This window comes from Lissotriton helveticus, chromosome 7, assembly GCF_964261635.1.
Source record: "Lissotriton helveticus chromosome 7, aLisHel1.1, whole genome shotgun sequence".
Lineage (NCBI taxonomy): Eukaryota > Metazoa > Chordata > Amphibia > Caudata > Salamandridae > Lissotriton > Lissotriton helveticus.
The window spans coordinates 172172225-172186653 of NC_136068.1; the positions used below are offsets into that span (position 1 = coordinate 172172225).

The 14429-nt window shown below is 50.5% G+C and overlaps 1 protein-coding gene across 5 annotated transcripts in view; it reads right to left on the reverse strand.

Moving 5' to 3' along the window:
- NCOA3 (nuclear receptor coactivator 3) overlaps positions 1-14429 on the reverse strand; it is a 551775-nt gene that overhangs the window by 136046 nt on the left and 401300 nt on the right. For all 5 annotated transcript variants that reach the window (XM_078651867.1, XM_078651866.1, XM_078651869.1 and 2 more), the window contains one exon: positions 450-554. In XM_078651867.1, the coding sequence (XP_078507993.1) occupies positions 450-554 (105 nt within the window). The remainder of the gene's footprint in view (positions 1-449; positions 555-14429) is intronic.

A 14429-nucleotide genomic window follows, 5' to 3' on the forward strand; every position in this document is an offset into this window, starting at 1 on the left:
ATTTTTGCAATTATTGTCCTTAACTAAAAAAGCTTAACATGAAATCCATTTTTACATCTGCTTAAAAAGATGCAGGCCTTAGAGGAAAAGGTCCCCTCAGATTCCAATCACTTGAACTTACCCTACAAAAACTGTAGAATTAAAGTTAGGCTATTCTTTACCTGCAAGCAGTACCCCCCGAATTTTGACACTATGGGCTTGGAATTTAAAAGAGTGAATCGTATCCAGAAAACAGTGGAATGAAAGTATTTTCTCAGAGTGGTAGCCAAAAAAAGTGAGGTCGCAATGAGTCGAGAGATTTTAAAAGCAATGCTAGAGGTGAATACCAACTGGACCATATAGAACCTGAAAAATTATATATGAACGTATAGCCTGAGTAGACTTAGTAAGTGGACAAAATTTGCTTCCATGTACATACGTCATGAGTGTACTCAAAGTTATCTTGTTACCTGTGATCCAATTGCTGACTGCATAACTGGCCTCATCACAGCACCACCACCATTGTTGGGGGCTTCTATTTTCATCTCAAGCGCCTGGCGATTCTGGCTCAAAAACTATGATGAGGGTTGAAAAACACAGTGTGTCAGTTTTCAAATAAACATTTATTACCCACTTACATTAATTTATAACTGTGAAAGGGTAGTCATTTACAGAAACAGTGGATACATTTATCGCGACTTAGATACACATTAAAGTCTCATCCATTTCACTGGCACTCTTTACCTTGTGACAGTGACCAAAACAGTTTTCAGGTAATTTCTGAAATAGGAGCTAGGGTGTATTCAGTCTATTCTACTCACAAACGTCTGTTCCTAGAAGAACCAGGTGGATTGAACACCAGATAAAATGCCATATATGCCTAGCCTAAAATACAACTATAAAAACGCCTAATGCAATTCTGCACAAGTTGAAAGTAATCAATTCATAAAACTGGTTTGATTAGACCCATTTTTCTAATGACTAACATTTAGCTCATCCACACATTGGGCAGAGCTTACTGCATAGTCCATGCAATGTCTATTGTGAGACATTGTGGGCATACCGAGAACATACCCGGGCTTGGAGTCATACCCAATTGCTTACCATTAGTTGGCTTCCCAGTCACTCATTTCTGCTTATTTGTGTCCCTGCTTGTCAATTTTGTGTTTGTCCTTCCCATGGAGTAAAGCCTCTTTATCTCTTATTGGCTGGTTTCAATGCTTCCACTGTTTCGTTTTCAAGCACTACTATTGCGTTAAGCACTCCATAGAAGTGCATGTTTTTCTCTGTCATTCCCCTCATGAACTTCTCTGCCTGTGCACTCCATTGCCATCTATGTGCTTCTCCCTGCCCGCCTTGATGTTGCACTCACTCATGTCCTACGCTTCATGTTACTTTATTCTCCATGTGCTCTCAGAGGTACGCTCCACATTGCTCTGGGACTATGTTGCTAATTCCCAGTCCAACCCTTAGTGTTGCTGTTGTCATACTCAGTTTTGCTTTCACTACCCACGCCCTCCCTTTGTCATGTGTTGCTTTAACTCCCCCCTCTGTGTTGCTTCATCTCCATCTTCGTGCTGCTTTCACCAAACACGTCCTCTTTCTTTTGTCGGTATCTCTAACCTACCCCCATGCATTGCTTTCGCCATCGGTGCTCTCCATGTTCACTCACCTGCACCATCTGTGTTGCACCCCCCTCAGCAACCTGTGTTGCTCTTGCTTAACCGCATTTAAAAAAACAAAACACTTTTTTAATCTGCCAATGCAAACTGGATCGGCAAATAAAAAATAAATAAAAAGAGCTGCCTCATTTTGAAGGCGAGCCCATGCCTGGTGCATGTGCCTATGAAATGACTCAGCTGGCTGCAGCTAGGCTTTTTTTTAAATGTTCACATTTAGCCATGCTGCACAGCAACCGAAATGCTGACCAGCATGGCAAAAAAACACTGAGTCAATAGGTCTCAACGGTGAAGCCTACAAGCTTTACCAGTTCTTATTTTTCCTTTACCAATACTACTTTTTTCATATTTTTAGATTTGTTTTTGCAAGTTGCCTTACTCACAAAGCCTGTAGGCCTTGCCATTTTAGGCGTTATAAAAATAAAAGTTTTCAATCAACCGCACAAACTGCACAGAGGGTGAGAATAACAGATGCATAAGAAAAAAAGAAACTTTTTAGGCAGACGTTAACCTCTTATTTTGTTCCTCATTAGAGACAGCAGATCTGCCCTGCGGCTACTAATTGCCCAGTATAGGACTATTATGTTATGTTATGTTACAACAGCTTATATAGCGCTCAGCTGCCCCAGCAAAGGGGCGTCCCGGCGTTTTTAGCAGCTCACGAATCACTGACTACAATGGGAATCAGAAATGCAAAGTCCAGAAAGCTTAATTTAGGGGGAAAAGGTGAGTTTTAATTGCTTTCCTAAAATCCAACAAGCCTTCCGGTTTCCGTATGTGTGCTGGTAAAGAATTCCACAGCTTTGCTGGCAGATCACGGAAGGAACATCTTCCCGCTCGGCAGCGTTTGATCCGGGGTACCCTGACCAAGTGTTGGAACATACGGGGTCAAAAGGTTACAGAGCATTTTGGGAGTTGTAAGTTTTATAATTTTAAAGGAAAGACCAAATGTCTTCAACTGAATTCGCTGAGCAATAGGGAGCCAGTGGAGCCTCCGGATGGTATCAGTGATGGAGCAAAATTGGGGAAGGCCTACTAAAGTTCTGGCAGCCGCATTTTAAATGCGCTGCATCCGAAATATCTCGGCTTGGTTTGCTCCTAAAAACAGAGAGCTAGCGTAGTCCAATCGAGAGAGAACAGTGGACTGGACTATCAACTGCCTAGTGGTTGTGTCAAAAAACTTTAAAATAGGTTTAAGATCTTGTAAAATGCCAAAGCACGTAGCGGTGACTTTTTGTATGGAAACAAACTAAGGGAGGAGTCCAACCATACCCCAAGGTTCTTGACTTCTTGCTTAGGTTCCGGGGCTTTACCCAAAGCATTGGGCCACCAGTGATCGCCCCATAAGTCAGCATTTTTGCCAACCAATAGCACTTTTGTCTTGTTTGCATTTAGTTGTAAAAAATTAGATGTCATCCAGTCTGCCACGGCAGTGAGGCCGCTTTTAAACCTGGAGACATTCGGGGTCGATCCTTCAGTTAGGGCAACCACCATTCTAATTCAAAGTAAATTAAATGGTGCACTGTCCTACAAAGGAACCTTAAGTGGCAATGGGAGGAAATAACTACCCAGATGTTGAGTAAAATTTAATTTCTTAATCTACGATCACACTAAAACTCAGCGTATAATGGGCTTAAAAGTACTTGCAAAAATAAATGAGGTGACAGACAAATGTGGCCAACGTGTTTCTAAACAGGAAGGAAAATGCTACTTACCAGTATGCATCTGTTCTTGGCATGGAGAGCTGCAGAGTTGCACACTGTGCATAGATGGCCACCTAGTGTTGGGCCCGGATGTTTGCAGTTTGTTTTGTTGTAGAAAAGTCTTTGGAAGTCACGGGATAGGTGACTCCTCCTTTGGATGATACTGAGCATGGGCATCGGCTCCATCCCAAGATTGTTTTTCGCCATTAGGGAAGTGATGAAGCTGTACAAGAATTAGTGATGTCCATGTGATTTGTATCTAATTAAGATAATACTGGAACAGATAAAGGTAGCCGGGGGGGCATGTTTAACTCTGCAGCTCTACATGCCAAGAACAGATGCATACTGGTAAGTAGCATTTTCCGTTCCAGGCATATGAGTTGCAGATTACACAATGTGCATAGATTGTATAGCAGTACCCACACCTAGCGTTGACCACCAGTATCTGTTGTAGTTGTTTGAAACAGAGTTTTTAGTACAGCCTGGCCCACAGTGGCTTGCTGTTTAGTGTGCACATCTACACAATAATGTTTTGTGAATGTGTGCGGTGTAGACCATGTAGCTGCTTTGCATATATCATCTGGGGAATGTTCCCTAAGAATGCCATTGAAGCCCCTATTTTCCTTGTAGAATGGGCTTTTGGAGGAATTGTTAACGTACGTTTGGCTTTCTGGTAGCATATTTGTATGCATTTAACAATCCACCTAGCTATCCCCGATTTTGATATGGGGTTGCCTTTATGTGGTAGTGAAAAAGACACAAAAAGTGGTTTAGTTTTACAAAAAGTTTGTGTCCTTTCGATGTAGTACAGTAATGCTCTTGACGTCTAAGGTGTGTAGAGCTCTTTCTGTAACTGTGGTTGTGCGAAAAATACGGGCAGCTCAACAGATTGATTTAGATGGAATGGTGAAATGACTTTTAGAAGGAATGTAGGGTAAGTGCGTAGAACCACTTTGTTACGATGCATTTGCAAAAAGGGTTCTTGAATGGTAAATGCTTGCAGTTCACGGACTCTGAGAGAAGTAATAGCTACTAGAAAAGCTACTTTCCAAGTTAGGAATTACAATTCACATATATGCAAGGGTTCAAAGGGAGGTCCCGTTAACCGTGTAAGAACAATATTTAAGTTCCACACTAGTGAAGGTGGCGTTCTGGGAGGGATTATTCTTCTGAGTCCTTCCATGAAAGCTTTTATAGCAGGTACTCTAAACAGAGATAGATGTTGTCTATTTTGGAAATATGCTGCAATGGCAGCAAGGTGCAGTCTGATAGACGTGTAAGCTAAATTACACTTTTGAAGGTGTAATAGGTATCCTATGATGTGTTGAATAGACACATCTAAAGGGTTTTTATAGTTGTTTTGACAGTATATTACAAATCGTTTCCACTTAGCAGCATAACATGCTCTAATAGTGGGACGTCTGGCTTCTTCAATAACGTTCATGCATTCTGGAGGAAGGTTGAGGTAACCAAACTGACTTCAGGAGCCAGATCGCTAGGTTGAGCTGAGCTGGGTCCAGGTGTCTAATCTCTCCATGGTTCTGTGTTAATAGGCGTGGAGATGGGCTTAGTTTTTGGTGTGGTACCACAGATAGTTGCAGCAGCGTGGTGTACCACGGTTGTCTGGCCCAAGTTGGAGCAACTAGAATGAGCGTTAGTGAATGTTGCTGTAGCTTGCGAACCACTAACGGAAGTAGTGGGAGAGGAGGAAAAGTGTACCCAAATATTCCAGACCAGTTCATCCATATCGATTTGCCTTTGGACAGCGGGTGTGGATATCTGGCGGCGAAGTTTGGGCACTTTGCGTTTGTGGGTGGCGAAGAGGTCTATCTGAGGTTGTCCCCACATTTGAAAGAAAGGTTGAAGAATTTGTGGATGAAGTTCCCACTCGTGGATCTGCTGTGTCTGTCGACTTAGCAGATCTGCCATGGTGTTTTGTACTGGAACGTGTAGGGCTAAGAGGAAGATTTTTAGTGGTATAGCCCATCTCCATATCTGCTGTGCTAACAGAGCTGCAGAGAGTGTATTCCCCCTTGTTTGTTTATGTAGTACATTGCTGTCATATTGTCTGTGCGGACTAGGACAGTTTTGCCTGATACTTGTTTTTGGAATGCTTTTAGGGCTAGAAAAACAGCTAGTAACTCCAAGTGGTTGATGTGGAGTAACTTTTGTTGCGGTGTCCACCTGCCTTGCGTGGTGTGATGCAGTAGGTGAGCTCCCCAGCCGTAGAGCGATGCGTCCGCTATCAAGATTATCTGAGGAACTGGCTCTAGGAGCGGTCGGCCCTTTGATAGGTTTTTGGTGCTCCACCATTGCAGAGAGTGATGAGTCCGACTGTCTACCAACACTAGGTCTGTTAATTGACAACGAACCTGGTTCCATTGGCGTGCTAGGCACTGTTGAAGTGGACGCATTTGCAGTCTTGCGTGAGGTACTATAAACATGCAAGATGCCATCATTCCTATGAGCTGCATGAACACTCGAGCTGGAAGCGAGTGTTGGAGCTTGAATCTTGTTAGGAGAGTTTGTACACTTGTTATCCTGGTTGGAGAGTGATAGGCTAGTGTCAGTTGGGTGTTTATTGTAGCGCCGAGATATTGTTGTATGTGTGAAGGTTGCAGATGTGACTTGGTGTGATATACTGTGAATCCCAAGTTGTGGAGCAGTTGAATTGTGGCATGAGTGTGTTGTACACACTGGCTGTATGAGCTGGCTTTTATGAGCCAGTCGTCTAGGTATGGGAAGACGTGAATATGTTGTCTTCTTAAGTGTGCTGCTTCTACTGCTAGGCATTTGGTAAACACTTGGCGCTGTTGTGACACCGAATGGGAGCACTTTGAACTGGTAGTGCTGCCCATCTAGCACAAATCTAAGATTTTTCTGTGCACTGTGTTGATGGGAATGTGGAAGTAGGTGTCCTTGAGATCTAGAGTGACAAGGAAGTTGTTTTGTAACAGGACTGGAAAGACTTGTTGGAGTGTGACCATATGAAAATGATCTGACTGTATGTAAATGTTTAGAGGTCGGAGGTCTAGGATAGGTCTTAGCGATCCGTCCTTCTTTGGGATTAGAAAATATAGGGCGTATACTCCTTTGTTTTGCTGATGCTTTGGGACTATTTCTATTGCATTTTTCTGCAGTAGGGCTATGACTTCCTGTCTGAGCAGTGTTAAATGTTCTTGTGACATTGGACGCTGCTTGGGTGGTATGTTTGGGGGGGGGGGTGGATGTTAGTTCTAGACATTAACCTGATTGAATTATTTGAAGCACCCACCTGTCTGATGTGATGTTTTCCCAGGCTGGCAGGTATTGTTGTAGTCTTCCCCCGACAGGAGTGGAATGGGACGGGGGAAGGGAAGGGGAGTCATTGGGCAGGGGTAGAGGCAGAGCAGGAATTGTTGTTTTTACCTCTGCCTTTATTATGTTACCCCTGTAACCTCCCCTTTGGTAGCCCTTACTATAGGTGAATTGTGTAGGGGCTTTGTATGAGGTAGAAGGGGTCCGAAGAGTATGCCCTGGTGGCGCCTCGATAAGATGAGCGGCGAAATGAACGTCTGGGAGCCTGCGACTGCAGGGCTCCCATAGATTTGGCTGTATCTATCATTTTTCATTTTTTCAAGTGATACATCTACATTGGGTCCGAATAAGTATTGCTCATCGAAGGGTTGATTAAGTATAGCACTTTGGACTTTAGGTTTGAACCCTGATATGCATAGCCAGGCATGTCTACGCAATAAAACACTGGTGTTGAATGCCCTGGAGGCAGTGTCTGCTGCATCAAGTGCACACCGAATAGAGGTGTTTCTAATATTTTTCCCTTCTTGGATAAGCTCATTTGCTCTATCTTTGTACTTATCAGGCAGGTGCCACATTAGTGATTTTAATGTCATAATGTGCCCTGTCATATCTAGCCAATAATGCTTGTGTATTGGCAATACGCCACATGTTTGCTGCTTGAGACGCAGTTCTTTTCCCTGATGCGTCAAGTAGCTTAGACTCTTTATCTGGTGGGGGAGCTTCACCTGATGTTTGTGAGTTTGCTCTCTTGCGTGCATTGGAAACTACACGCGAATCTAGTGGTACTGGACCTTTAATATATGCTGGGTCTGAAGGGGCAGCTTTATATTTTTTCTCTATGCGAGGGTTAATGACACGAGTTCTGACTGGGTCCTTGAAGACTTCAGGAGCATGCTTAATCACTCCTTTAATCATTGGTAAAATGGATGAGGACCTTTGTGCATTATCAAAGGTATCCATTAGAAAGTCTTCATCTACAGGGTCAGTATGCATATCTACCCCGTGATATCGCGTGGCTCTGTGTATCAACTGAATAAAACCCATAGTGCCTTCTGGTGGGGAAGGCCTTGAGGGGTACATGTCATCTTGAGGGGCTTTTGGGACGTCTGGGGTGTTATAATCATCCCACGGGTCAGGTGAGCCTGGAGGAATAGATGGATCATTTATGTTAGCCCCTAAATCATCAGAGCGGTCATCCATATTGTCATCGTCTAGTATGATAGAGGATGTAGGGGAATGTTGTGGTAGGGGAGCAGGTGGTGATGGTATAGGTGGAGGAGAAGGAAGTCTTAGAGGAGAAGGAAGTCTTAAAGGAGAGGTCGCCATGTCCTTCTTTGAATGAGGAGCTGGCGCTGGTGTATCCAGTTGTCGCTTTCTTGAAGCTAAAGTTAGCTGCCCAGTAATTGGGTCTTTAGCTAGAGTATTTTGTGCAGGGTCTGGATGAAATAAGTCCTCTGCAGGAGGCCGATCTTTTGGTGCGGAGGGAGGTTTCGGCACCGAAGCGGTTTCTTTTTGTTTTTTGGCAATGTCTTTAACCGGGGAAGCAGGAGTCTTTTTCAGCTCCAATGATTTTTTTCGGCTCCGATGATTTTTTCGGCTCCGGTATATTTTTGGGATCCAATGGTTTTTTCGGTTCCTGTGGTCTTTACAAATCCGGAGCGGGTTTGCTTGGTTCCGACCTGGGTTTCGGTGCCGAAGGAGTAGCGGTATGCTTCGGCACCAGTGGTTTGGATTTCGGCAGGGCCGGTGATGCTGTCTTTTTCGGTGCCGGTAGGTGTGTGCCGGCACCGTGGGAAGGCCGACTCGAGCCGGAGTCGCCTGAAAACTTAGTTTGCTTCTTAGCCGGGCCCAAAGGTGGGGCAGTAGAAGCAGTGTGTCGGTGTGTACACGAGCCCGAAGGTGTGACCGGGGCCTTCTTTGAATGTGTCGAGGAAGGGTCGGGGTCGACTGTCTTACTTATGACCCGCAGTGCTGGAGTCCTCGACTTCTGAATCTTCTGCCTCGGAGTTGCTGTCGACGTCGTGTTGTTCTGGGACATTGACGCCTTCTTCAAAGATGTCGTCCGGAATCGGAGCTGAAGATCGAGCCATTGTTCACCAAGCTCTTCAGTCCCGGATAGTCTTTTTGGAGCGGAAAGAGGCACAAGCGGAACAGTCTCTGGCCTCGTGCCCTAGGGAGAGACTAAAGTTACGCACTTCATTAAGGTCGGTGTGAGGAAACTTCGACCCACATTGAGGACACTTTTTAAATGGCATCCTTTCCATGAGCTGGAGTCAAGGCCTAGTTAGGCCCGAAGGCCGTCGACGATGACCGGAATCGAAATCTTCGGTGTTGAAGAGTAGCGTCGACTGGGAAAGCGTTCGAAACGCTGGTGAGGATTGCACGCCAAAGGAAATCGGTTCCAATACGGAGCGCTGACAACACATCCGAGCCCGGTGGCAGAAAAAAATTATCTGGGGATGGAGCCGATGCCCATGCGCAGTATCATCAAAAGGAGGAGTCACCTATCCCGTGACTTCCAAAGACTTTTCTACAGCAAAACAAACTGCAAACATCCGGGCCCAATATTAGGTGGCCAAATATGCACAGTGTGTAATCTGCAGCTCATATGACTCAAACAAGAGGTATTTAGAGGCTTTTCAGCTTTAAGTGGATTTTAGACACCATTCAGGGGCAGTTGGGGACTAATGGGCCTACAATGTGGTGGCCATTTTAGGAAACTTGGCAAGGTGCAAGCCTTTGTACACTGGACTCACAGGGTAATGAAGGTAAGGAGTCCAGGGTTTCAGAGGGAGGTAATGTGTGGGGGGGTAGAGAAGAGAATTCACCCACCAACACACGCTAACTTCAATGTCTAATACAGTGCTAGTCTTTCAGTAAAAGCGAGTACTTTAGATACGCAACAGACCCAAGTATTGCACAATTGGAAAAGTTACTTACCTTTAGCAACTCCTTATCTGGTAGAGACAGGATCTAGCGCAGTTTCCTTATCTTAGAATCTTCCTCAGGCACCAGACTGGATCATGTAATTTTTACAGCAGTACCCCTGCACATTAGTAGAGGGAGTCTAGAGACTCCGTAGCAACGCAGTCTCCAAATGAGACATCAATGGAGTCTATTTAAGCCCTCTCCAGGCGCACTGACATCAGTTTCTTTTGTGACTATTTTTGCACCAACCACCACTAAGCCACTTAGAGAAACAGGCTCTGGAAACAGTGTGCCAAAAATGGAAAATAATGTAGCAACAAGTACAGATTGAAAGAACTGCAGAAGGGTGCAAAGAGGGGATCTTGGAGACAACAGGGACCTCAGTTCGCAGAGCGGCGAGGATGGGTGGGTCAATAAGGAATCTGCGGCTAGTTCCTGACTACCAGATAAAGCTTTATCGAAGGTAAGTAACTAGTCCATCTGAAAGACATCTAGCTGTCGATTACTGATCTTAGAATCAGATACCCAAGCAAAACCATCCTTGGAGGAGGGGCTGCAAACTGACCACACCTAAGACCCCCAAATAGGAGAAGTTGGTCCAACGATAGAGCGGGGCAAGACCATCCGAAAATGATAGGTGAAGGAGATGCTCACCAAAAGGATCGATCTCCAAATATGACTATGGAAAGTCTGTGAGAAGCACGGTCTAGAACCATTAACAGAGGATGATGGAGGGAAGAAGGAGGAGGATGGAAATGGAGGGGGGAGAATGGGGGGGAGGGGGACAATGGATAAGGAGGGCCCAGACCGAGGAGGGGCCCAGACCTAGGAGGAGGAGGAGGAGGAGCCCAGACCGAGGAGTAGGAGGAGGGGCCCAGACCGTGGAGGAGGAGGAGGGGCCCAGACCGAGGAGGAGGAGGAGGGGGCCAGACCGAGGAGGAGGAGGAGTAGGGGGACCAATCAATCAATCAATCAATCATGACATTTGTAGAGCGCACTACTCACCCGTAGGGTCTCAAGGCGCTGGGTGGGGGGGGGGGTGCCGTTACTGCTCGAACAGCCAGGTCTTGAGCTTCTTCCTGAAGGAGAGGTGGTCTTGGGTCAGGCGTAGGTCGGTCGGGAGTGAGTTCCAGGTCTTGGCGGCCAGGTAGGAGAAGGATCTTCCTCCTGTTGTCGTTCTTCGGATGCGGGGGACGGCGGCGAGGGCGTGGCTGGTTGATCTGAGGAGGCGCTTAGGAGTGTAGAAGTTGATCCGGTTGTTGAGGTAGCTCGGGCCTTGGTCGTGTAGGGCTTTGTGTGCGTGGGTGAGGAGACGGAAGGTGATTCTCTTGTTGACCGGGAGCCAATGCAGATCTCTCAGGTGTCCGGAGATGTGGCTGCGTCGGGGGATGTCGAGGATGAGCCTGGCCGAGGCGTTCTGAATACGCTGAAGTCTCTTCTGGAGCTTGGCAGTGGTTCCGGCGTAGAGGGCGTTGCCGTAGTCCAGTCGGCTGGTGACGAGGGCCTGGGTGACCGTCTTCCTTGTGTCGGTGGGGATCCACCGGAAGATCTTGCGTAGCATGCGCAGGATGTTGAAGCAAGACGAGGAGACGGCGTTTACTTGTCTGGTCATGGAGAGGGAGGAGTCCATGATGAAGCCCAGGTTACGTGCGTGGTCCGTTGGTTTGAGTGCGGTGCCCAGGGCGGAGGGCCACCAGGAGTCGTCCCAGGCGGAGGGCGAGGCGCCCAGGATGAGGACCTCCGTCTTGTCCGAGTTCAGTTTAAGGCGGCTGGTCGTCATCCATTCGGCTACCTCTCTCATCCCTTCGTGCAGGTTGGCTCTGGCGGTGGCGGGGTTGTTGGTCAGGGAGAGGATCAGCTGGGTGTCGTCGGCGTAGGAGATTATGTTGAGGTTGTGATGGCGTACGATGGCCGCAAGGGGGCTCATGTAGACGTTGAAGAGGGTGGGGCTCAGTGAGGATCCTTGAGGGACGCCGCAGATGACTTCGGTGGCCTCTGACTTGTACGGTGGTAGGCGGACTCTCTGTGTTCTTCCGTCGAGGAAGGAGATGATCCATTCTAGTGCCTTGTCCTGGATTCCGATGTTGCCAAGGCGCTGTGCTAGTGTGCGGTGGCAGACCGTGTCGAACGCCGCGGAGAGGTCTAGGAGGATGAGGGCCGCTGTTTCTCCGTTGTCCATCAGAGTTCGTATGTCATCGGTGGCAGCGATGAGGGCGGTCTCGGTGCTGTGGTTCGCCCGGAAGCCCGACTGTGAGGGGTCGAGGGATCCGTTCGTCTCGAGGAAGGTTGCCAGCTGTTTGTTGACGGTCTTCTCGATGACTTTGGCCGGGAACGGGAGGAGCGAGATGGGGCGGTAGTTCTTGAGGTCGGTGGGGTCTGCTGTGGGTTTCTTGAGAAGAGCGCTGAGTTCGGCGTGCTTCCAGCTCTCAGGGAAGGTGGCGGTGTCGAAGGAAGTGTTGATGATGTCCCGCAGGTGGGGTGCGATGACAGCGTCGGCCTTGTTGAAGACGTGGTGAGGGCAGGGGTCAGTTGGAGATCCGGAGTGGATGGAGTTCATTGTGCGGATGGTGTCTTCTGTGTTGATTGGAGTCCAGGTGCGGAGGGTGGTGGTGGGTGGCGTTGTTGCGGTTGTGGCTTGCGTTGGTTGGTTGCTGAAGCTGTTGTGTATGTCCGCGATCTTGTTGTGGAAGTAGGAGGCGAGGGAGTTGCAGAGGTCTTGCGACCAGACTGAGGAGGAGGAGGAGGAGGAGGAGGAGGAGGGGGGCCAGACCGAGGAGGAGGGGGGCCAGACCGAGGAGAAGGAGCAGGAGGGGGGCCAGACTGAGGAGGAGGAGGGGGGGGACCAGACCGAGGAGGAAGGGGGGGCCAGACCGAGGAGGAGGAAGAGGAGGCCAGACTGAGGAGGAGGAGGAGGAAGGGGGGGCCAGCCGAGGAAGAGTAGGCCAGACGGAGGAGGAGGAGGGGGGGCCAGACGGAGGAGGAGGAGGGGGGGCCAGACGGAGGAGGAGGAGGGGGGGCCAGACGGAGGAGGAGGAGGGGGGGCCAGACGGAGGAGGAGGAGGGGGGGCCAGACCGAGGAGGAGGAGGGGGGGCCAGACCGAGGAGGAGGAGGGGGGGCCAGACCGAGGAGGAGGAGGGGGGGCCAGACCGAGGAGGAGGAGGGGGGGCCAGACCGAGGAGGAGGAGGGGGGGCCAGACCGAGGAGGAGGAGGGGGGGCCAGACCGAGGAGGAGGAGGGGGGGCCAGACCGAGGAGGAGGAGGGGGGGCCAGACCGAGGAGGAGGAGGGGACCAGAGGAGGAGGGGACCGGAGGAGGGGCCCAGACAGACCGAGGAGGAGGAGGAGGGGCCCAGACAGACCGAGGAGGAGGAGGGGGCCAGACAGACGGAGGAGGAGGAGGAGGGGGGGGGCAGACTGAGGAGGAGGAGGAGGAGGGGGGGCCAGACCGAGGAAGAGTAGGCCAGACGGAGGAGGAGGAGGAGGAGGGGGCCAGACAGACTGAGGAGGAGGAGGAGGAGGAGGGGGCCAGACAGACCGAGGAGGAGGAGGAGGAGGAGGAGGGGGCCAGACAGACCGAGGAGGAGGAGGAGGAGGAGGAGGGGGCCAGATAGACCGAGGAGGAGGAGGAGGAGGGGGCCAGACAGACCGAGGAGGAGGGAAAGGAGGCCAGACTGAGGAGGAGGAGGAGGAGGGGGCCAGACTGAGGAGGAGGAGGGGGACCAGACCGAGGAGGAGGAGGAGGAGGAGGAGGAGGGGGCCAGACAGACCGAGGAGGAGGAGGAGGGGGCCAGACAGACCGAGGAGGAGGAGGAGGAGGAGGGGGACAGACAGACCAAAGAGGAGGAGGAGGAGGAGGAGGAGGAGGAGGAGGAGGGGGACAGACAGACCAAAGAGGAGGAGGAGGAGGAGGAGGAGGAGGAGGAGGTGGAGGCCAGACAGACCGAGGAGGAGGAGGAGGAGGAGGAGGGGGCCAGACAGACCGAGGAGGAGGAGGAGGAGGAGGAGGAGGAGGAGGAGGAGGGGGCCAGACAGACCGAGGAGGAGGAGGAGGAGGAGGAGGAGGGGGCCAGACAGACTGAGGAGGAGGAGGAGGAGGAGGAGGAGGGGGCCAGACAGACCGAGGAGGAGGAGGAGGAGGAGGAGGAGGAGGAGGAGGAGGCCAGACAGACCGAGGAGGAGAAGGAGGAGCAGGGGGCCAGACAGACCGAGGAGGAGGAGGAGGAGGAGGAGGAGGAGGGGGCCAGACAGACCGAGGAGGAGGAGGAGGAGGCCAGACAGACCGAGGAGGAGGAGGAGGAGGAGGAGGAGTAGGAGGGGGCCAGACAGACCGAGGAGGAGGAGGAGGAGGAGGGGGCCAGACAGACCGAGGAGGAGGAGGAGGAGGAGGAGGGGGCCAGACAGACCGAGGAGGAGGAGGAGGAGGAGGAGGAGGGGGGGCCAGACAGACCGAGGAGGAGGAGGAGGAGGAGGAGGAGGAGGGGGCCAGACAGACCGAGGAGGAGGAGGAGGAGGAGGAGGAGGAGGGGGCCAGACAGACCGAGGAGGAGGAGGAGGAGGAGAAGGAGGGGGCCAGACAGACCGAGGAGGAGGAGGAGGGGACCAGACAGACCGAGGAGGAGGAGGAGGAGGAGGAGGAGGGGGCGGGCCAGACAGACCGAGGAGGAGGAGGAGGGGGCCAGACAGACCGAGGAGAAGGAGGAGGAGGAGGGGGGGGCCAGACAGACCGAGGAGGAGGAGGAGGAGGAGGAGGAGGAGGGGGGGGGGGCAGACAGACCGAGGAGGAGGAGGAGGTGGAGGAGGAGGGGGCCAGACAGACCGAGGAGGAGGAGGAGGGGGCCAGACA